The 23970-nt window shown below is 42.5% G+C and overlaps 3 protein-coding genes across 4 annotated transcripts; all 3 read left to right on the top strand.

Annotated features, from left to right (window-relative positions):
* Positions 1 to 2654: 2654 nt before the first annotated feature.
* Positions 2655 to 2849, top strand: lenep (lens epithelial protein). Its single transcript, XM_061080475.1, has one exon. It carries the CDS (start codon positions 2655 to 2657, stop codon positions 2847 to 2849), a length of 195 nt encoding a protein of 64 aa, XP_060936458.1.
* Positions 2850 to 4582: 1733 nt separating this feature from the next.
* Positions 4583 to 13576, top strand: pbxip1b (pre-B-cell leukemia homeobox interacting protein 1b). Of its 2 annotated transcripts, XM_061081278.1 has the most exons (11): positions 4583 to 4656; positions 6236 to 6312; positions 6504 to 6579; positions 6871 to 6944; positions 7477 to 7903; positions 8864 to 9103; positions 9273 to 9296; positions 9872 to 9924; positions 10240 to 10353; positions 10498 to 10603; positions 10917 to 13576. In XM_061081278.1, the coding sequence occupies exons 2-11, from the start codon at positions 6262 to 6264 to the stop codon at positions 12419 to 12421; spliced, it is 2670 nt and encodes an 889-aa protein (XP_060937261.1). In that variant the 5' UTR covers positions 4583 to 4656; positions 6236 to 6261; the 3' UTR covers positions 12422 to 13576. The 2 variants fall into 2 exon arrangements, with proteins under 2 accessions (XP_060937261.1, XP_060937262.1); XM_061081279.1 differs by lacking the exon at positions 9273 to 9296.
* A 5044-nt stretch (positions 13577 to 18620) lies between these two features.
* On the top strand, positions 18621 to 23970 carry si:ch211-105c13.3 (uncharacterized protein LOC325758 homolog). Its single transcript, XM_061081320.1, has 3 exons — positions 18621 to 18775; positions 23246 to 23367; positions 23488 to 23970. Exons 2-3 carry the CDS (start codon positions 23248 to 23250, stop codon positions 23629 to 23631), a joined length of 264 nt encoding a protein of 87 aa, XP_060937303.1. The 5' UTR covers positions 18621 to 18775; positions 23246 to 23247; the 3' UTR covers positions 23632 to 23970.

The following is a 23970-nucleotide window of genomic DNA, read 5'->3' on the forward strand; positions in this document are numbered from 1 at the left end:
TGGGAGCTAATTAGATGGATGGAATTGCACATAAAATGGGCCTGTGTTGGAAGGAAGAAGAATCAAGGTGCTCGTGCCTGAATACATCGTCAGAAGGGCTTTGCTGTCACTTACAAACACAATAACAACTGCGTGTAGAGAAGCATGGACCAGATCAGTCTGAGCCACTGCTTCTCGTTGACATCTAAGTGTTTGCATTGACAATCTATAGTTTATATCTTCACAGAGTAAACTGAAAGCAACGGAGGTGAACCCTTTAAGCGGCGGCCAATAAGAAATGTTGAGCAGTCTAAGCAAAGAATTTCCCTCTGCAAAAAATGATGCAAAGTATGTGATAGTAAGTGGTTAGCTAAAAATGTTTGTATATTGTGATGTTGCTTTACTTTTTAAATCACTTGAGGGAATCATTTTGTAAAAGCTTGTATCAAATGAAGTGGTTCTGGGGTAACAGAAGATAAGGACATGCATGTTTTCGGAGCGTTGCTGATGATGAAATGTTGAGCCCAACGCTTCTCCTAGTTGAGCTGTTTAAAAAAAAAAAAAAAAAAAAAATGGAGGATCCGAAAGGGAGACGTTCTCCTCTCCTCTTCCTCCTCCCTCAACTCATGACGTTGTTTTTTTATATCTTTTTATATCGTGCCTTGTTTCTTCGATGCAGTCACGTCACTTCAATGCAGTCACCTTATGTACTTAATTCAAATGTAGTCGCCTACAGGAGAATCTCACACAAGCCTCTCCGTTAAACGCAAAGACGCAAAAATGACACTCCAGTAAACACACCCGATCCGATCCAGTGATGGCAATCTCCTCTGCTGCATTCAGCAGATATGTATAGTCAAAGATACTTGATGTCACCGTAGTGGGGATACTTCCTGACCACCTGTACATAACATCAGCTTTTAATCGGTAAGCTTGGTAGTTGTTTCCATTGTTGTATATTTGAAGACCGATTTGATAAGTACCGCCAGACACCACAGCACCGCGGCAGCTCTCTAAGCCAATTGAACGCGTTAAAGAGATTGTGTCCAAACTCCTGCAATACGAGAAGGGATCTTTTCAATTTTTACCCGAACTTTTAACTAGTCCTCAAACCCAGAAGTGGTCTCACGTGTAATCTTACCATGCACACGCATACCAGAGTGATGGCTGAGTCGGTCAAACACACACTTCTACCTGTTGTGGTGTTTGTAGGTCGGAGAGAGAAAACCAGAGCTTTAGGTTCTGTGTGTTTGGGTGTGTGTGTGTGGGGGGGGGGGGGGGGGGGACCGACCCACCTGACCCTCTGCATTATTAGACACCAGGTCCTGTGTTAACATTGTTCATCACAGTTGCCTTTGTTGCATGAAAATCATGTCAAATGTTCTTGGTGATGGTGATAGTGTTGTTGATGCTGTTGTACTTTTATTTTTTTATTTGTTTTGAAAGCCAAAGATTACTTTCAAATTGCGTGCACAGATATTGATTTTGACTTTATATATATTTCTGTTTTAATACTTTTTTTGTCTGTTTTTAGGGAAACATGTCTGTTTACACCTGTATCTGAAAATATAGATTGCATATATAAATACATATATCATTCATCTTTCTTTGCGAGTCTGACTTTTGGTATAATTCCATGACCTGGGTATTTATTTTCTTGTTGGCCAGAGTTTTCAGATTCCTTTAACCTTTTACCTTTGTGTCTGTCCTATTCTTGTGAACACGTTATCTTAAGAACGCCTCAATGGAATTTCTTTAAATTTGATTTAAATGTCTAGTTGGACTCAAGGATGAACTGATTATATTTTGGTAGTTAAAGGTCAAGGATACAGTAACCTCATGTACTTAATGTGATACTGTTTATAAGGAAGACAAGTAGGGAATTTCATTTCACCTGATGCAAACATTATCTTACATAGCCCCAAGAGAATCCTTTCAAATATTTCTTAACATTTTTACCAGTTATCATTTGGACTCAAAGATGAACTGATACATTTGCAGTGGTCAAAGGTAAAAGGATCCTGTGACCTCATGTGAGTCTAGAAAAAATGTACGTAGACTGGAACCGCAATGGTTAGTGGAGGCGTACAACTGTAGTGCGTTAATTCTAGTGATATCATTGTATATTTGACCGGAGTACTTAAAACCAATGTTAAACAGGATTTTTCTATCAATTAAAAAACTTGGACGGAAAATTCACCAGCACAGCATACAATGCTAGAAGCTATAGTATGATCCCTGTCACATTCTGTCCTGAAACAATGTAGGGGGATGTGGTGCTGGGGTGTGACTGGAGCTGCTGGAACCCTCCTGTTTGTGGGCAGATGAAGCTGTAACAGAAGGGGGCTGATTCAGGGATTGTTAGAGCTCGGAGAGTCTGTGGGGTGGTGGATGGGGGGGCACTTTACAAAAGAGTGGGGGGGGCAGTGCACAGAAAAAGGTAAACAGGGCCTTCAATCAATCAGCGGATGTTTGAAAGCAGAGGAGCGTCTAGAAACAGCAGGATGTGAGTGGAGGCTGCCTGCTGTTCATATAGGAGGTTATAAGTAGAGGAGCTGACCTTAGCTGTCGCACGAACCTGGTCCAGTCCCATCTGTCAGACCTCCTATTTTCTACTCATCGACCGGCCTCCTTCTTGCCTCCTGCCTTATCGCTCCCCTTTCCTCTGCGGAGCCATGCATCCACAGCGTCCTCTTCCACAGGCTATGCCCTCCTCCGGTATGGGACAGCAGCTGCGGGACATAGTCATGGGTCTGGGACGGGGCAAGAACTTCCTGGGAGGAAACTTTGCCTTCAGTTTCATCCAGTCGGTGAAGGAGTGCCTCTATTTCCTTCTCTGCTGCTGGTGCATCAAAGAGATCCTGGACTGACCGACCGGCTGAGAGAGAATAGATCAAGTATTGATACTTTGATTTTTCCCTGTGTCTCCGTTGGCTCCTGTCAATTTCAACCATCTTTAATTTCGTCAAGAATGGAGTGTTTGATCAGCAAAGCATTGGCAAGTATGAATTTTGTCTTGTATGAAGATGATGGAATAAAATTTCTGATATATACCGGGGGTTAATAATCAAAACCGGCCTGTACAACCCTCCTATAATCAATGAAATGCATGAAACATATTGATTGCTATAAAACATGATACAGTGATTGGTTTTCTCGATTTAATTTAATTTGTGGCACCACAAAGAACAACTTTTTCCAGCCCAATCTTTTTGTATCTACTTTTGCTGCTAGCTAGTTGGTATTATCTGGTAAGTATATATATACTGGTTATATATAAGGTACATCGGGCAATGGTTCATTGGTAAGAAATAATCATTTATAATTTTTTGATAATGCATTTTGACCTCAGTCTCCCTCAGAATGTTCAACACATAGTTACGCCCTTGAATATAAATGATGTGATCACCTACTTAAAAAAAGAGGCTCTCAGTTTTATTGATGAATAGTTTGACAAAATCAGAATCAGAATCAGAATCTTTTAATTGCCAAGTATATTTGCACATACAGGAAATTGCCTTGGTGTGGTTGGTGCATTCTACATAAATAACAATCAATCAGACATTAAACAACAATATATATATATCTATATAAATACATATAAAACAAAACAATATATATATAGTGAGAGAGTTATGGGCACGTACAGTGCTAAGGTGCAGAGATTTTCTGGAATAGGCGTTGACAGGGGAGTTCAACCTGTAGAGTCCACACAAATATTCATTAACAAGGAAAACAGCGGTGTGTGTGTGTGTGTGTGTGTGTGTGTGTGTGTGTGTGTGTGTGTGTTGTGTGTAAAAGTAACTCTGGTGACTTGTAAACTGAGGTTGAACTAAGTTAATCTCTTAGTAAACTGAACAGTTGCATATATTGGAAATTGCCACTGTACATAAAAACAAAACAACAATATATAATGGTCCAATGCGCTTACGCACAGATCTATTGTGTTATTTCTGTTTTTCAGGGTCTATAAACGATGCTCCTGTTGGGTTTTCAGGAAACACACTTGCGTTTTCAGATGTTCACTGTGGAGTTGGTAATAGTTTCTGGAAGTAACCTGAATAATCTTAGATCTGGACGACAGGATGACACGGCTGAATTCCACTGTACACGACAAACTGCTGTGGACGTGAATAAAGGAACGAATAAATAGAACAACTATATATTGTCTGCATTTTTGTTCATTTTATTCTGATTAATTTAATTTAAATGCCAGTTTAGGTGCACTCTTTTTATTGAGACTATGACTTTATGTGTTTAATTTAAAAAAAAGTTTACAAAGCTGCATTCCTGCATAGTGTTAAAATGAATGATTTATGTGTTTAAAACAACATAGGATGGATTTTACAAACTGTTAAACATGTGAAAAGAGGATCTATGTATCTTTCTCAACCTGGACACGTGTGGAGCAGCAGTGTGAACTTCTCCAAAAGGTCTCTAAAAAAACTTACTGACCTGAAGTTATCACCTGCATGTGTCAATCAACCTGGAAGCCTTCCCTGGTGACGCCGCGTCGCCATTGGACGAGGCGCCGTGCAGGGGGCGGGGCCGGAGCGAGCGCCGCCTGCGATTGGACGAGAAGGCGGGTGTCAGGGAGGAAAGTTCCCCAAGTTGGATGAGAAGAGTCAGACTCGTGTTTGAGTTCCTGCGTCAGACTGAAGGAAGCGACGCTCCACGGTGAGAAGAACTCTGCGTTCTAATGCTCTTTCCCTCAAACAGGAAGTGTTCACCTGGTCGGGTTGTTTATATTCTTCCTTCCGTTGCGCAGGTTCTCCCACTTTCTGATTTCCTGGTGGCTCGACCGACTTGTAACGTGGGAAAAGTTGTGTATTTAATGGCGAATGTCAACAATTCTTTATTTTACTCGACACATGAGGTTATTTGCCTCATTAGCTGCGGACGCCATTTGTCTGACTTTAATGTAAGACGTGGTGTTTTTCTTTCTCTGTGACATTTCCTGTCCCAGTTTGATAACCTGTGTGTTTTCTGGGTGATGCTGTGTGTGGGTGTGTGTCTGTGTCTGTGTGTGTGTGTGCGAACGTGGTGCCTCCTCCTCTGCTCAGCCTTATTCTCTTGACCTTTTTTGGTGTTTTTATCCCCTTCTCACTCACAAGATGATAAGAGCCTGCAGCTGTTCCCGACTGCTTTTGTGCATGAAAAAAACTGTAAAAAAAAGGAAATTGCAAAAGGAAATGAACAAATTTTGAGCAGAATCATTGTGTTAATATTCTAAATGGTTGTTTGATCAGTGCCCTAAAGCCACACCCACTCATAAAGATCAGATGGTAGGAAAAAAGAGGCAGTGACACTTATTTCCCTCTGTTGAAAGCTGCCATCTCTTTTAGAACTGTCATTAGATCACATTCCATCACTTCCATTCCCATCTCCTGCTCGCCTCCTCTTAATGTCTCAGCTCAATCTCTCTCCAGCTATATTTAGCCGGTATCTATTTAAACCTATATGCTCCACAATGCTCCCCGGGCCTCGGGCTGGATTCAGTAGACCTCTCTCGGGAGCCACTTGATTAGGAGACCTAAATTGCCGAGCGAGGAGAGAATTGAATCTGGGGAGTGATGTGTGTCATTATCCACCGCGACGTCGGCTGAAGTGGTTTTGTTCTTTCCTGCGTTCACAGAAGAAAGCCAGATTACACGTAGTTAATAATCTCTTGTTATGTTATCCTCTGCCGTTGTTTAAAAACACTAGTGCAGTTGCAGACAAGAGAAAAATGGTATCTTGTAATTTTGGGATTCATGTGCTTTCTACAAATATACAGTTTGGTCATTTTGCATACATCTATTCAACTAACTTGGACATGGACTGCCCATTCTGCTGCCTGTATCTCCAGTAGTGAGCCGGCCTTAGTTACCCGTGTCTCCACTGAAACATTTCCCAGCCAGTCAAAAGGCACACAACACAGGCAAACTACTAATGAAGAACTGAATGCTTCAAGCGGATTGGGACTTCCTGCACACTCACACACTCATGTACATACACAGAGCAATCTGTTAACACCGTGTTACATTAGTCCTTTATTTCCAGAATGGGTGAGGCATCGCAGCAAAGCACATACTCAAATCCTGTACATGTGTAAACAAAGGACGATCATGTCTTAAAGCTGCAGGACTGACACTGTGACAATTCTCTGAACAATCCGCTCACTTGAGGTTGTTTTATCTTGTCATCAGCATTGACCTAAAGGTTCTGAAGGCAGTTAATCATATAATCTGTTCTGTTCGTTCTTCTTGTGTTGCAGGAGACAGGAAACGCCTCCAGGGGGCCATGTCTGGCAGCAACAGTGAGAACAGCAGCTGGACCGTCCTCGCTCCTGAGGTATCACCACACTGTAAAGAGCGTAGGAATATACAGAGTCGTTGTGCATGAACTCAATGACAGCGCATTATTTAACACCTTGTCCCAAATGATTTATTTTGGGTCACCTGAATGTTAACTAGGTTTCTATGATAAGACTCTGCCTCTCCTTCCTTTTTTTTTAAAGAAAAAGTTTATCTGTTTTCTTCTAGGAGACTGTCGCTGAAACCCTAAAGCCCCTGGCAGAGGAAACAGAGAATCATGATGAAAGTCTTACATCTGCAGCAGGTGCTCTTCACAATAAATCTGAGGTTTACTGAGGGGTTACTAAGGGATGTCTCCCATACTAACGTATTATAAAGTTAAGCTTTTATTTATTTTCTTACTTGCCTTCTTAACATTCTCAAAATGTCACATCAAACCTAGTAAAATGAAAGTGAAGTGATAAAGAGTGCACCTCATCACCACTGGTCATCACTCTGCATATACAGTGCATGCTGTTGTCTGAAGTCAGACTTGCTCCATTGCAAATGTTTCTTTAAATGTTTCCCTTCTTTCCTCCTGTGTCTGCGTGTCAAGAGCCAGAATCTGGAGCAAATCAGGCTGGAAGGGGTGAAGACTCCACAGAGGGCTCCCCTGTGGAGAAACACCTGGTAAGACAAGAATACACATTTTTTAACCCTTTTTTTCATGTATAATTTTTTTTATTATGCCAGAGTTGGGTCCTTGTGTCAGAAGGATTTGCGTCTGGAAAGTCACAGGAAAAGTCGTTGAATTTGATGTTAAAGAAGTTCGGGGAATCCTGTATGAGGAGAGAGCAGTTAGTTATGAGTCTGCATGGTGCCCAGCTATTGGTACAGGTCATAGTTATCTATCGCTTTGGCAGGCCTCCCTTCATGCAGATGGTCCACACTGCGATTGTGCGTCTAGTTTTCAATAACACAAAAAAGGCACATGTCGGTTCTGTTCATTGACCTCCTCTGGTCACCAGGATCGAATTAAGTCTATACAGTTGTATCAATCTTCTTCCTTTTCATAACCGTATTACCCGTAACCGTAGTATGTTGAACATTTGTTTTTGAATCCGTTGCTTTCCTACAGTTAAAACCAAAAATGCTTAAATAACAGGTGCCCTTACCTCTGAGTGGCAGTGTTATGAATTAAGGAATTTGAATGACCTAACAGGTGTCAGAAGAAAGAACAGTGGATCTAATTGGAGACACAAGCACAGAGCAACACACCTCCGTGCCGCCTGCCCTCAGCGATGCCGCTGTTCCAGCTTCTTTGGAAGACTCCAGCAGCTCTGTTCCAGGCAGCGATGCCCTCGACCACTCTCTGGGCCCCCCCGAGGGCCCACCCGAGGGCCCAGCACCGTCCAGCCCTGACCCTGATTCTTTCTCTGACTCCTACACCCACATAACCCCCTCCCCTGATGAGCCCCCAGCCTCACTGCTGACAACAGAGACTCTGGGAGGGGGCGAGTTTACACAAGAACAAGAAGAAGAGAGGCTCACAGAGGAAAGAACGGTGCACCACATCAATGGTCAAGAGATACAACAGGAAGATGAGTCAGACCTGTCTCCAAGAACGAGTGACTTAGGGAAACAGGCAGGTATGAACAGCAACTCAGACGCCATTATAACATTACTATTTGAATGACCCCATCAAGGTTTTTATAATTTTGTGTATATTGTTAAATGGGAAAGCTTATCACCTGATATGCCTTATCCTTTCCTCTCTTCTTTGGAGACTGAGCCATTTGTACTTATTTATGTTTGAAGTGTCCTTGGTGGACCAGCTGGTTCAGGACTTGTTCAGTATCTGGGCCAAGAGGTTGTCTGGAGAGGCTGTGGTCGGTATGAGGAAGGGAGCATGATGTGACAGAGTAACTCTGCATGTCCTCAGCAGCGAGGCTGCATGACACCCTGCAGAAGTAAATTGGCTTCAGAGGGACCGGGACCTCCTAAAAGTTTTTTGCAGCGTGGTGCTTTTGGTCTGTAGCTCTTTTCTACAGCATTAAAATTCTTCCTTAGCTCTGCTGTGCATTCTTTCACTTGCTCTTTGTTTACCAACTCGAGTTTAGTGTCAACGAGTTCTTTGCAGTGTTTTTTTATAGTCGCAGAGCTCTTTAACAGCAGTGTGGGATGCAAATAATTTGGAAAGCTAAAACACTGTTTTCAGGTGCCAGGAATTTCAAAATGTAGCATTTGAATCACTTGCTTATGCAGCTAAATGGAAACTAAGGAATGGCATTTGGGCAAATTAACTTGTGTGTTTCTAATGTACAGCAGAGCTACAAAGGAAGCAAGTCTTGGGTCCCATGAGATCTCATACTGCAGAATCAGACCAGTTACAGCACCATACCTGCTTTAATCCATCTATGTCAACTCTGTTCAAGCAAGAGCAGAGTTGTACCCTTTAATGTGCAACAGTTTTGCTTTAAAATAATCAATACATCATTGGACAAAGTAAATGATCTTCTGGTTTCACATTTACTTTGTAAATGGTCAAAATGTACTTGTAGAAATGTAAAATCAGCTTTTTTATTCAGATTTTTCCATTTCTGCTCCAGACTCCCCCGTGGATTCCGAGGTGGGTGAGGAGAGGAAGGAAGAGGAGGCAGGGCCAGAGGTGAGGAGGAGGCGGACGTCTCTCTTAGCGGCTCTGGACCGAGCCAGTAGGACTGAGGAGGAAGAGGAAAGAGAGGAAGAGTTTCAGGTGCCGCATCGAGACGACGACAGCGGATTCTCTGTGAACAAGTGCATGCTCGCTGCCGTCATCCTGTTAGGCCTCGGCACCATCTTCTTCTCCGGTAGGCATCGCAATTTTGACCTGTTGCTAAGGAAAGCATCCAGTCCTATTTCATAAATGTCATTTTAGATAGATTTCAAGATGTTTAAGTAAAGTCAGAAAGAGGAAAGTGGGGCTGGAATTGGAATAGATGACAGTCATGTTGCAATTGAGGTGTATTGTATCTGCAGGTTTCTTCATGGACTTGGGTCAGGGTAGGTTGTTTGGTTGTGTATGCATGAGGGAATAAATGAGTGCTTTCTTGCCAAGCATGTGTTTGTATGTGTGGATGTGCATGCAGGTAAAACAGTTTTGCATCTGACACCTATATTTACAGCACTGCATGATTTCAATGATTTTAAAGAGGGAAAGAACACATTTTGCACATGAGGCATATTTGCTGTTGAGAATGAAAACCTCGTACAACATCACCACAGTGTAAACCATTAGCTTAAGCTTGACCTGCATGCCAAGTAATAGGTTTATCCGTGGCATGAAAACATTTGAAGTACATCCAAGATGAGGTAAACATTGAAATGGAAAAAGAGCTAATTTGAAGATACAAGGTTTTCAACTAGCAATGAACATATTGTCCTTAACCTTTAATTTCATTGTGATGAAATTATGCAGTATTAATGTATATGCCTTTCCTAAAATGAGGAACACCCGTCTCATTATCTTGATTGGGTGGATGCCACATTTTTCAATAATAAGCAAAGAAGCATGTGCTTGTGTTCTTTGTCACTGTATTTTTGCATATTGAAATAAAGCTTTGCATAATGGTTTCCAGAGAGTGACTATGGGACAAGGGAGCTGAAAGATTCAGAAGCTCCAGGAAAACAGGTCAGTGTTACGTCAACTTTTCATTTCTTTCTTTCTCCCTTTGTTCTTTCTTGTCTTACTTTGATACATTATACATGCCATGTTGTAGACGAGAAGCAAAACATTTTTAGTTGGATATGCTCAGTAGGAGTCCACCCACAACGCTGGCAGTAATATGGCTATTTTCTACCTCCTGTGCCTCTCTGGATTTGTTTTCCCCATTTCATCAACTTGTACTGTTCTCTCACTTCTCGACTAATCCGTTAGACTTTAATGATGTTGACAAGTCCTCGAAAGCCCTGACACTGTTGTACTGTGTTTGCAATTTGTTGACAGGAGTGGCTAAATCCAGAGGTTCCTCCACCTCCAGGAGATGCTGACAGTACAGAGCTGCTTAATAAGCCGGCTGAACAGAACCAGCAGATTTCTTTGCTACAAGCCCAATTTCAGGTGTGACTCTTTTCTTTCACTTAGTTTCTCCCCTGTGTGTTTGTGCATGTACATACACATACAGTATATACATCATTATATGTCAGTGCATATAAGCATGTCTCTGAGTCACAGTCTCACAGGATTGTCTTTTTCCTTAAACAGGCAGAGCAAGAAGAGCTAAAAGTGGCCGAGGGACAGGCAGCAGAGGGAGCAGAGGCAGCAGAGGGAGCAACGGAGCGTCTGTGGGAGGAGGTGGAGAAGGAACACAGTAGGTTGAAGACAGAGATGGCATCTCTCCCTGTTCTTCAGAAAGAGAATGAGAGGATGAAGTGGGAGCTGGAGTCTGTCCTGGCCCTACAGAAAGAACTAGAAACACAGAGATTGACTGGGACTGAATTAAAACGCCCCCCAGATACAAAGGGATGGAGGCAGTGAGGGGACGAGGTGCAGGGTAGATATAGAAGATGATAGCAGAAAGTTAGGGAATATCTGGTACTTTTCTGGTATTATCCTTCTGTTTTCTCATTTGACTGTTCACTGTTCACCTCTGAAGCTGTAACGGCCACTTGTGTTTCCCTCAGATCCCACTGAAGCAGCTCAAGCACCTGTGCAGTCCACAACATCGCCCTCAAGTGGTCAGCCCGAGGACAGCAGGCAGGAAACAACTCAAGAGAGAGAGGACAGGAAACCATTGAAGGACAAGAAAGAGAAGAAGACGGATTGGAAGAAGGAGAAATATGACACTGGTGAAAAGAAAGAGTGGAAAGAGAGAGAGAAATTTGAATTGAAGGAAGGAGAGAAAGAGCGCAAAGATGGAGGTAAAACAGAATGGAAAAAGGGAAAACAAGAGCAGGGAAAGTCTGACAAGGTGAAAGATAAGGAAGGTAAACAGGAGAGGCAAGGCGACGTAACAAAACAATACAAGGAGAAGAATAAGAAGAAAGAAAAGGTGAGCCGAGGTGATGAAGGAAAGTCATGGAAGGTTAGCGAAGGGAATAAGGAATGGATAGAGAAGAGTGAGAGAAAAGATCGGAGGGAAGTGAAAGACTGGAAAAAGGCGAAGCATGAGAAAGTGAACGAGGGTAAGCAAGAGAAGAAGGATTGGAAGAGGGGAAAGGACCAGGGAGAGAAGCACAAGGGGAGGAAAGAATGGAATGGAGAGAAGGAGTGGAAGAAAGTGAAAGATGGCGTCAAGGAAAGTGGCAAAGACAAATGGGAGAAGAAGGATTGGAAAGAGAGAAGTGAGAAGAAAGAGTGGAAGAAAGATGGTGAGTGGAGGGCAAAAAATGGCAAAGAAGGGAAAAGAAAAGATGAAAGGAAACAGTGGGAAAAAAGTGAAAATCATAACAGAAATCATGGTAAGGACAGGAAAATGAAGGATGAAAAGAAACAGTGGAGAGAGAATGAGTGGAAGGGTAAAGATGATAAGGAATGGAAGAAGAAGGATGCGAAGAAACAGCGGGAAAAGGAGGAAGAATGGAATAGGGGGCAGAAAGAGAAAGTTCACAATCATGACGGGAAGAAAGTCAGATCAAGCTCTGGGAAAAACAAAGATGAACACCACCATGAGGAGCATGTGAGAGGAGATGGGAAGGCCGCTCACACACACCGCAGCCCCCCCCTCGAACAACCCGAGTACTGGGTCCAGCAGAGAGACCGGCTCCAGCACAAAACCAAACCCCCACAGAACTGCAACTCATTGGAGACCTGCGCTCAGAGTGAGGGGCTGCTTCCTGTCCCCCTGCCTGAGTTTGAAGCCATCCTCCAAACTTACCTGGCCAAGGCGGAGGAGGCGGGAGTGGATGCTTCCAAAATAGAGGAGCTCAGAAAGCTGGCTCCGGAGTTCTTCAAGGACGGAGTCTTTGGTCACGACCAGATGAGCTTTCATGAATTTGTGGAAGACGTGGGGGATATTCTGGAAGATATGGTGGAAGAGGATGACAACGGGTATGAGACGGACAGCGAAATCGAGGAAGAAATGGAGGAGTTTGAAAGAGAAGTGATAAAGAAGTTTTCAGTGCCGGAAGCTGCAGAGAAAATGGAGGGAATCCAAATGGAGAAACGGAATGTGAAAGGACGTGGCTGAAATGGGCGGGTGGGGAATTGATGGATCTGTTAAAAGCAGCAAAGAGGAGCAGTGACGGATGAAGTTATTCAAAGGGAACATTTGTTTTTGGACCACAAAAGCTTATAAAGGATGCATTAATCATCCTGTCCTTTTTCTCAGAGCATGTTATATCACCACCTCTGCTTGTTGTTTCGGTGGCGTTTCAACTTACAGTTTATTTTGACTGTTTTTGGGAAAGCTTTTTATTTCACCTGCACACAGCAGAAGAGAAATGGTTAACTTATAAATCATAACATTTTTTAGTTAGGAGAGTTGAAGAGGCTGAAACCCCACATCTAGTTTCTTAGTTTTATCACTGACTGACCACCAATGTTATTTTCTTCCTTCTCTGAATCCTGTTAGATTGAGCTGCTTTGAATCTCATCTCTGTAATAACCACTTTAGTCTTAGTCACCCATTACACCTCTTCCTCTGCAAACAGCTCCGTGCACTGTTCATGTCTTCACTTATCAGTTCCGACAGTACGTCATCTTTATGTTGTCATTTCTTAAGCCTCTCTCCTGACAGATTTAAAGAGTGAAGTTTAGTTGCATAGAGAACAGTGAGTGTGAACTGCTGAACTGGTTTGATGAATATTTATGTGAAATTAGAGAGAATCTGCTTTGATTTTGGCTTTGAATGTTTTGTACATATTGCTTTAAATGTCTTAAAACTATGCAGATATAGTTAACTTATTTTATAGAAGCAGGCATGATATAGGTGAAATAAAACAGTTGTCAGGCACTTAAAATATTGACATGTTGAGCATCTATGTTTCTTTTCAGGTACGGAACTTGTGTTGTGCACTAAAATGTTCTTAATTATTGTTTTATGTTGAATGTAATAATTGTTCTTGATATGGTTGTCGAGGCTCTTAATTAATGGGAAATAGATTTCAGCAATATCACTTGGACAATAGTGTTCAAACAGATTTATAAAAAAACAACTAACTTATGAAGTGTTGTTGATCCAAGGCCCTACAGCCGCACAGAGATTATTAACAATGCAGAACTACAGATTGTGTCGGCTTTTTGGCAGCACAAGACAACTTTGTATGTTTGAATGTCCATATTTGCCCATACTGTATGTTGTAAGAGCAGAATAATAAATTTGGTGCATCCATTTGATGAAAAACTGTTTTTCTCTTCTTTTTACTCAGTCTATGAAAGTAGTTTTACCTGCAAACATCTACGTATTGTATTAGATGTCACAGGTATTAAATACACTTGAATTTGGTCGAGTTGTGATAATTCTGCGATGTTGGAAAGAAGGTGAGACTTTATATTTCTTTTAATATCAACAATAACTGATGTTAACTGGTGAAAGTCCATAATAGGCTGTTGCTTGTTTGTGTCTCGATACACGGAGCAACAAGTTGGCTGATGTTGGCAGAAGAGAGGAAAGACACAGATTTAGGATTCAGGTTTAGTTGAAGACTAATAATCTGTTTACAATACTATACCTTTACATTTTTTATCAAATACAGATATCCATTCTTTATTATAATATTGTAAAACTGCTGTACCTTTCTGTCCATATCCTGCTTCCTCTGTGTAAAAATAAAGTTTCATGCTGAGTTATGTTCCCTAACGTACACCTTTCTCTCTCTTTAATGGCTTAACTAGCCAGTGAAGCCTGTTAAAGGCCCCGAAGAACAGCTGTATGACTTTGAGGCATTGTAAGTTTCCCCAGTTTTCTCATTCCTTTCAGAGGGTCAGGGTTAGGAATCTAAATTCTCTGTCACGATGATGGATTTCGCTCAGCTGGATTCCAGAGAGGAGAGAGGTATGTGTTCAGGGCTCTTCCTTGCATGCATTTCCAGTCCTGACCTCCAGTGGAGCTAATGTATAGCTGACCTGAGAGCAGCGCCTGCACCTGACGGGATCCCACAGAGGAGCCCTTCAGATAGACCAGTCAGACAGAACTGTTCAGATCTGAGGTAAGAGAAGGTGATGGGAGGCGAGTTTGACACATTGACTCAACCCTGCGGGTTTATTAAACCGCTAGATATAAAACGTAGGCTTTATAAAAGGTAAATAGACAGCTAGTGAACCAAACTCAAATACTCATGTAGGCTTAAGACGTGTCGCCTCACTGTTTTCTTTTTGATCAGTCACTGTAAACCTATGAGGTGAATTCACAGTAGAAAACAAAGCTTTTTATCTTTTTTTATAATTAAGCCAGACAGTGTGTACTAGCAAAGGTGTTTTGGCCACCGGGTTTAGGACTATGTCCAGTTGACCTTCAGGTTTTTAGAAGCCCGGTCAGTCTCTTCACTAGCCCTCTTTCTGTGCTTCTCATTCAGAGTTCTCATGACGACTGTGGAACTTACAACCAAATGAATGTGTTAACGCTCTTGACTAATGCAACAGTGGCACACAGCAATCAACATGTAATTTACCCCCACCAACCTGACCACACACACACTTCCACCCGCCCTCCTTGAGTCAGAAGATTTCTATTAGTTGGATGAGTGGGTACAGCAAGCAATCAACGAAAATAGACAAACAAGTCCTTGGACACAAATACACCTCCAGCTGAGCATCCATCATAAGACCAACTAGCTGCATTACCCCATGGACAACGCTGATGCTCATATACAGCTATGATTACTGAGTCCTCTCTGTGAGCCATTTATTTTGTCTTAGCAGCTGCACTTCCTCAATGATGGTCAAGGGAATGGAAACCGAAATATAGACCGCTGTGTCAGCAGTCTGTGTGTGTGTGTGTGTGTGTGTGTGTGTGTGTGTGTGTGTGTGTGTGTGTGTGTGTGTGTGTGTGTGTGTGTGTGTGTGTGTGTGTGTGTATGTGTGTATGTGTGTGTGTGTGTCATAGAGCTGAGACATGAAAACAATGCATGGATATATCCGGATGATAAAGCCGTTTTGCTTGTTAGCACCAACTGTCTCCCTAATATGCCAGTTGTGCACATTCTGTCAGAGGTTTGACTTAAATATTTTCACTTTCTGAGGTGAAACCCAAGTGTCTCATTCTTAGAAGTTTTTGCAACAAAAACAGGATGATTATACCTGATTTACTGCATTTTCTCAGCTCTACGGCACAGCCTCCCCCACAGTTTCACGCTCATAAACCAATGTGGAAAATGTCTGTCCATCAGCATTAATTGAGCAAAACATTAAGCTGTTTGTGCACAGAATATTTTGATGCCTTTAAACTGTCCTAATTAAAACCTAACTTACCCACTCAATTCAATTTTAATCGTATTGCAAAGCACTCTCAAGGTACATTAGAGGACTGATAGGCCAAAATGATTCTGTCTGTAAAAGTGCTTAATCAACAGCAGCCTAGTGATAAATTTGCAATTGTGTTAAAAAATATTTAAAACTATACAAGATGAGTTCAGACAGGATTTATCTTTGTCTCATTTGTTTACATCACAAAAAAATTGCATTTTAACAGGGGTGTGGAGACTGTTTATATCCACTGTATTGTATTGTATTGTATTGTATGTACATTTTGACTCAAAGTAACTATCGTATAAATACTTAATATTAATAATTAATTAATAATAATTCAGTAGTTTTTAATTTCAACTGCATGGATACAGTATTTTCTTGACAGGAGAACACATTTTCAAATAACACTAAACTAATTCCCAACATTATAGTAAAGCCGTAATAATAAGAATAATTATTATTATTATTCACATTATCATCATTGTTGATAGTATTATTATCATCATGTACACTGAGCTCCTTCTTAAAATGTTATAGAAAGAAACCCAACAGTTCCCATAATGAGCAGCACTTGGAGAGAAATAAATTCTCCTTAAAGTCAGAGTTAATCTGGGCTCAGTAATCCGTAATTTCTCCTAGAAACTATAGTTACACACTGAAGTTACACTCAGATTATGGAAAAAGCTTGAGAATCACATCAAAATGTAATGGGTTCTCTCTTGACCTATGTTCAATCCTTTCACCAGGTTTCGTGGAAATCTTTTCTGTAGTTTTTGCATCATCCTGCCTACAAACAAACCAATGGACAGGGGTGAAAACATAACCTGCTCAGTGAAGGTAATAAGGATCCAGCCTGCAGGTGCTGTCTGTGTAATCAAAGCCGGATCTACTTTCGCTTATTCTGCTATTCCACAGAGCTGTTGTCAGGACACTATTAAAAACCCATTAATAAGATGAAATCATTGCATCTGGTGGTATTTTCCTTAATTACCACGAACAATAAGTTAAACACACAACCCGACTTCCTGCCATAACCACTCACACCAAGAAATGTACTATTTATGCCTTTTAAGTAAAGTTTGCTCAAATCTAAGGTTTCCTCCTTTTTCTGTGAGTCTCTTGGTCTTTTTTTAGTTTGTATCCATGACCTGTTCTTAAGTTTGAGCAAATGCATTTACCAAGAGCCAGTGACAGGCCTGGGACATCAGCCTATATTTAGAGATGGACAATGCCTTTCTGTTTTTATCTTTTCATGGGATCTTTTTGGTCTATAACTTTACATCTATCACCTCCTTGCTTTATTTGTACATGTTTGTGAGGAACTGTACTCAATTAAATTTGTTTGAAAGACAATAACTAGGAAGATAGTCTAAGATTTCTCTCTTGCTGCTAAAACTGCTTTGGGTTGGATTCATGTTGCATTATCTGGATGCCACATTGGCTCTTATTGCTTTGACCATGTAATTAAATGTTAGTCATCATTGGTCTGAGTTAACTAGAAAAGAACATGTGGGAGTATTTCAACAGTTTAATCTCCCAAGGAAGAGTTCCCACCCTTTTGCGACACCTTACGCTTCTTCTGTCTTGATCTGGTTTTGCTTTCTTTAACCAGAACACAAGAAAAGAAAGTAACCGTTACTGAGGCCTAACAGGAACAAAAAAACAAAAACAACAACTGTGCGGCCTCTTCCCAGGTTGGAAAATTCCATGTTTCAACTTGCATGAAAAGTTGAAATAAACAATGACCACTAGATGGTGACAGAGACGAGGATCAGCACAGATGCCAGACCACCTCTGCTGATGTTGCATGAATTTGTGAACTGGTGTGTCATGCCAGTGGCGCCAGCGTGCCTCTGCCTCATCTCACCACACGCATGATGAGTAATATCAAAGCTCTGCATCGTCCACTGTGAGTCTGGGTGGTTTTTGCAGCTTGAGACACGTTTTATTCTGTTTTTCCTGCAGAATCCTGGCGACGCCGCTGCTGTTGACCAACGTCTGAGCTCATTGGACAAGACAAATGATGGAGAGCTCAACTTCCTGGAGTTCTGGCAGCTGATTGGGGCAACCTTGCAAGGAAGCATAGAGGGTTTTCGGCCAATGGTGTGTCCCCAGATGCTCTTTTAAGGTTTTTTGTCACTGACTTGTCTGTTGGCCACACAGCTTTGCAAAAAATAGGGAAATCAGCCAAATGGAAAACACCCTAAAGTCGTTTTCAGCTCCACAACGCTGGGCTTTTATCAGTGGGCTGCTTTTTCTTATTCACCCTGTTCCCTCAGCTGCTGCTGCCAAACTGGCACTCACTCTGTCACTGAATACTATTAAACGGTTTCAGCAGTTTGAAAACTAGTCCAGGCTGTTGGCGATCACACACACACTCATACATTCCCAGCTGCTTGTGCTTACAGGTCTGCGAGGGTGTTGCAGAGTGGGAATTTCATTTTGTGAGAGCTGACAATGTGTGTATAAGCATTATGTGTTCTTGGCTGGGACATGTCTCTGTGTTTGTCATCTCTCTCCAGGTCACAACCCAGTTGGGGTGTTGGCACAGCTGGATTTAAGGCTGGAAAATAAAATCTAAATGAAATGCAAAAATAAAAAAAAAGTTATTCCTGCCTCCCTTGTCTTCATTTGAGACTTTGATCACTTTGGATTCCTTTCTGGTGAACATTGTTTTCCCTGTCTTTGCACAAGTGAGTGAAGTTTCAGGGTGTGGCTTTTGAATACATGTCTTTTGGGAAAGCGCTGAACGCTCGCACTCAGACATGTTGAAAGTATGTGTGAAGTCAACTTGAATGTGCTCGTATAAAACAGACCGGGAGAAAGAAAAACAACTGTGAAGATTAAAACCACATTGTGTTTGTATCGTGGAGCTTTGAGAGGGAAAAATGCTGCTGAAAAGCGCTGTTGTTGCTCAAGCTGCTCCTCTTTCCACATTCCTTCTCTCTCAGGCACACGCCCTATGACAATGAAAAAAAAAAAAGGAGAGAGAGAGCGAGCTGGATTGGAGTGAGAAGTTAAATCACGGAAAAGATATGTGTTGCTGCTTTAATCCAGCCCAGGACTGAAGAGGAGGATCACTGAGAGAGAAGGAGAACACACACTCACACTCGTCTTTTTGTTCCCTGACATAACGGTGAGTCTGCTTTATTCCCATTTTCTCCTCATCCCTCTCTTTCTGGTTATGTTCTCATAATGAGTCCAAACTGCTTCAAAGTGACATGTTTAGCTCATTTCCTCCATCGTGGCATCAGTGTTGGGACCTTAGGGAGCGTCTCTCTCTATTGTCCCTGCCCAGCTTGGTGGACACAGGGATCGGGTTCCTCTTGGTAATCTAACGCCAGTGCCTGTACACGTCCAGAGAAACCGGAGGCTCCAGGAACGTTGACTTATTTATTTGTTGTGTGTCACTCCTGTCCTGCTTCTGGCCGCTCTACAAATTGTCAGGATTAGTTGGGGCTAAATGTAAATGTAGGACGCGGACAACCCCCCACGTCCCCCTGAGATCTCTGGTTTTACGCACGGCGCGTACTGGCTCTGGTCCCGGGCCTTTACGCATAGCCGGGCCGGGCCGAGCTGGGCCGGGCCGGGCCGTTACCACCCCGGGAATCAGTCACCATGCGTCGGGCTGCTGTGGTTTAGTCACCGCGGTCTTATATGGGATTATCAGTGCGAGTGATTCACGTTGAAATGAGACAGGAGTGGCCCGTGACGCACAGACAGGTAACAGGACGGTGGGGGGTTCAGTCCCACCTGATGCGAACTGCACGAACGGATCTGATCCAGGATCGATAGTGGTCCTTATGAGGACTCGTGGTGGTCTGGGGTCGTTAAGACAGAGGTGTCAGTACATGCTCCAACGTTCACTGGCACTTCGCCCCAGCTCTGTGGGAGGTGACCTCATCTGACACACTGGTAAACTGGTTTGTACGACTCCAGTCATCTGCATGTGCTCTATTGGGCAAGACACTGAACAACTGGATTGTACGGTGGCCCGAGAGAGCTCAACGCACTGCAAATGGGGGGAAAAAAAGTGCAAATGAAGAAAACAACCTCGATTGAACTTCTGCAAAAAGCCACAACAAAAGCAAACTCAGAAATGCAGATAAATGCAGATACAAATGTTTCCAGGGGAATCCAAGAAAAGTATGAACCTGGCTGTAGTTCAGTGGTTTGTGACTTTATTAAAGTCTGCGACTCATCAGTGGTGATGGAACTTCTCCTAGAAAAAGTGCTCTATAAATACAGACCATTTACCGTTTATAATATCCATGACTTAATAAAAATAAGAGTTTCAGATCACAGGCCCTCTGCTGCACCTGATATCCTGGTGGCTGCAGGCATAAGAGAGAGAGAGAGAGAGAGAGAGAGAGAGAGAGAGAGAGAGAGAGAAAAGTATTTCTCTCTGACTTTCCATGATACAAATAAGAGATATGATAAACCACAGAGCAACATGTGACATATAGAACACAACTCCCCCCAAGGTCCAAACAGTCTCCTTTTGACACCACATCAAAATGAACTACATCCGTTTTTATTTGGATTTGCACCAACTTGCACACACTCATAAATATCAGTTCCCTAATTATGCCGGATTCCCCCCCCCCCCATCAAAATCCATCAGTTATTCCTCACAAAAGTCTCATGGGTTCTTCTTTGGGACAAGCCTCTCCACATATTTTGTGTAATCCTGCTAACTGAATAACAAACAAACACAAAAAAACTTGGTGGAGGTATTTGTATATAAACAAATCCATCCATGCATGCAACCTTGGTTAGCTTGATTAAACCTTGTTTATCCTGTCAGGGTTGTGGGAGGAGCTGGAGCCGATAGAAACCGAATCTTAAAGCAATTTCCCTAAATTTGATATTGCTCAACTTTTTTCACCATATTACCATGAAATGTTTGTGAATAACCAAATTCCAAACCAGTTACAACAGCAGTTTCCAGTTAGGATCACAACATCCAGGCCCTTGGTTGTGTAGCTTTTACAAATTTAGGTTGAAAAGAAATGGTTAAAACTATCGCTCTTCTTGGTTATCTTGTGACCAGGTCTCGAGGCAAAAAGACAGGAAGCCACAAAGTGAGCCTGTGTTTGGTGCAAAACTTTTAAAATGCCACACATGCGAATAAACACAATGTAGCAGGCTGAACACAAGCTTTCACCACACTTCAGTCATTACGATGACAATCACCACTCTATCTGAGTGCTGTGAGGCTGCAGGAGAACTTCATCGCTGTGAGGCCGCCTCCTGCTCTTATCACAAAAACACAACTACATGCTTCATTCTGCGCCATGTGGAACTCTGAGGCTTCCACTTCTCACCAAATGGTTTCATGTTTATCTCAATACACAAGAGAATATCATGGATGGTGCCAGCCTGTCAGACATTTTGATGTATGGCCTGTACAGATACACACACACACACACACACACACACACACACACACACACACACACACACACACACACACACACACACACACACACACACACACACACACACACACACACACTCACACACACACACACACACACACACACTTACACGGACACACACACTGGTCTGCCTGCTCCTCTGCTGCTGTTTGTCTTGTCGGGGGTGTTTGGAAGGTGCTGGGGCAATTATAGTAACCTATTAAATAGTGATGAACAGCATGCTGATGACAGATGCTCACTTCAATGTAGGAAAGTGTGTGAGTCTGTGTGTGTGTCTGTGTGTGTGTGTGTCTGTGTGTGCGTGCGTGTGAGCGTGCTGGCATGGCAGGGAGACATGAAACCCAATCCAGGGTTTCGGTGCCTGCTCTCACTCACCCAGTAATTAGGTTAATGCAACAGAAGTCCTAATTTGTGTTGGACTTTTTAGATATATACATGTGTGTTAGTGTGTTTGTGTGTTTCTGTTTGTACGTATGTGTGTTGCACAGTGTGAGCATTGAGGCGTGACATCTGTGTCAGATGGAAGATTTACCAGCTTCTACAGTTCTCCATCATCATTAGCCGTCCTGTAGATGCCTTGTGGTAGTTTCCGATACACACTGGAAATCCGGCAGCAAGGTCTCGCCCCACGCTGATACCGATCAACTCAACTCAAGTATCCAGAGCGTGAGTCGCTGCCAATGAAACAACACAAATTAGCTGTGCTGGGTTCTCCGATCTGTTCCCAGATCTGTTCTTTATTATCGAGCTTCAGCAATTAGTTTTAATGTGTTGCAGAAGAATGTCACAGTCAATTCAACGTGACATGGAGAACGCATTTGTGCATCGCTTTATGACTCAGTACCTCATATATTCCTCAGCAGATATTAGTCATGGTCTAACATTAGCAATGGCCGGCATGTTGGTCAGGACATTGAAACAGAAGCAGCTAAATGGAATCCAGCCATTATCAATTTAATTTTTTCTCTGTGACAAGTCAAAACTTTCCCTGTGTAGGTCGATCAATGTTAATCAACAGTACGTATACACAACGTTTAGTCACTTCTCCGGTGTGTATGACAAACTGATAAGGTGCATGGAATCGGGATGTGGCCATTTGACACCAGATGAAAGCATAGATGTTGTTCCTGTGCATCCAGCGTGTCCAGGAGTGAGTGACGTGAATCAAAACTTCAATCGGCCTCGAGTCAGTTCAGACGAGGACGTTGGTTCAGGCTCACAGCTTCTCTCATTTGTGCTCAGACAAGTTCAACCTAACAGATCTCAGCTGATAGGGCCCCACGTCACGTTTTTCAGCTCACACACAGCCCAGTGTGTAGTGTGTTCCCACAGTGTGAGTGGGGGGGGTGGGGGGGGTGTGTGCTGCAGCAGACGGACAGCAGGCAGCAACTTGAGCCCCCGGCCTCCCGCTGCCTTGTGGGGATTAGATGTCCACCGTCAGAGATCACAGCGCCCATTGTGCTTACCTCAGAGACTCTCCTTCTCTTCATCCTCCCAGTGCTCCCTCTCTCTTGCTCTGTTTACCTCAGAGAGCCTCCAGGCCCCTCCCCCTCTGCTCCTCTTCCTCTACCCTGACATCACCTGTTTGTCTCACCTTTCTGACATGTTTGTGTTCGGAGGACAGATCCAAACAGATCCAGTTCAAAAACACTTTCATCATTTGGTCTCACTTACAACAAAGATTGACATGTTTTATCACCATTTGTTGGTTAAATAATAACTCTGATTCTTTCACTTTTTAATTGCTTCATTAACTGTTATTATAACAATATTCTTTAAATGACATTCAATTTACTGTCAATATTAATCCATTCATGAATGTGTCATAGTATACTAGCACTCAGTATAACTATTTAACACAATATAATGATTGCATATAATAAATTGTGAATAATCCCTAATCTCAATCATTCAGCTGCAAGCATTCCAAAGTAATTCTGAACATATCTCGGTTCTGCAGTGCAAACAAATGATGCACCAAATAACTGAAACAAGCCGTTTATCCACCCGCAGCTCAATGTTAATAAACTTCATCAAGACTGCTGTTATAAAAAAAAAAAAGGATTGTAATAAGGAGCCTAACGGCGCGATGCCTGAGCGTCTGAGATAAGAACCTATCTCAATTCTCCCCTCCACTTTTTGTCCTTGCCTCTCACTCTCTGTAGATATGGAGTCTGCAATTAAGACGTTGGTGACCACTTTCATCAGTTCTTCCAAGGGTAAGGGCAACCTAGACAACAAATCCTTCCAGAAGATGGTGAGTTCACAGCTTGGCAACATGATGGAGGTAAGGACCTACGGAGTTTTTTTTTTTCTTGCACACTTTTTGAAGGAAATTATCCAAGAAAGTATTTTCCTATGCAATAATTCCTGTCTGTGTGTGTCTGTTTTTGTTTGTTTTGCTCAGGACACAGACAGCAGCTCTGCCATTAAGGAGATGCAGCGAGGCCTGGACGCAGACAACGACGGAAAGGTCAGCTTCCAGGAATACCTCACGCTGATTGGCTACGTGGCCAACAGCCTCAGTCAGAGGAAGAGTGGATCCCCCTAGGATGCATTGAAGCTGCTGCGTTTGATGGATTTGCAAATGATCCGCCTTTGCTCTCTCTTTTCTGCACCTTTTAAGTATCTCTGCTCCATTTGAATGTTCCAGCAACCATCCAGTATACCTGTTCACCGTCCATAATCATCTCGACTCGCCTAAATCTAGCAGTTGTGTAACGCTCTGACCTTGAATGTCTGCCCAAGTCTATTTCTTCAGTCACATCATACTGGAATCCTGTGTCAAGGACACACTGAAGGACTCTGAGCTGGGCGTGTATTTTTCAAGCCATTTTACACAAAGGATACCGACCATATTTTCCAAAATAAAAGCTTTATATTAAAACCA

This window comes from Limanda limanda, chromosome 11, assembly GCF_963576545.1.
Source record: "Limanda limanda chromosome 11, fLimLim1.1, whole genome shotgun sequence".
NCBI lineage: Eukaryota > Metazoa > Chordata > Actinopteri > Pleuronectiformes > Pleuronectidae > Limanda > Limanda limanda.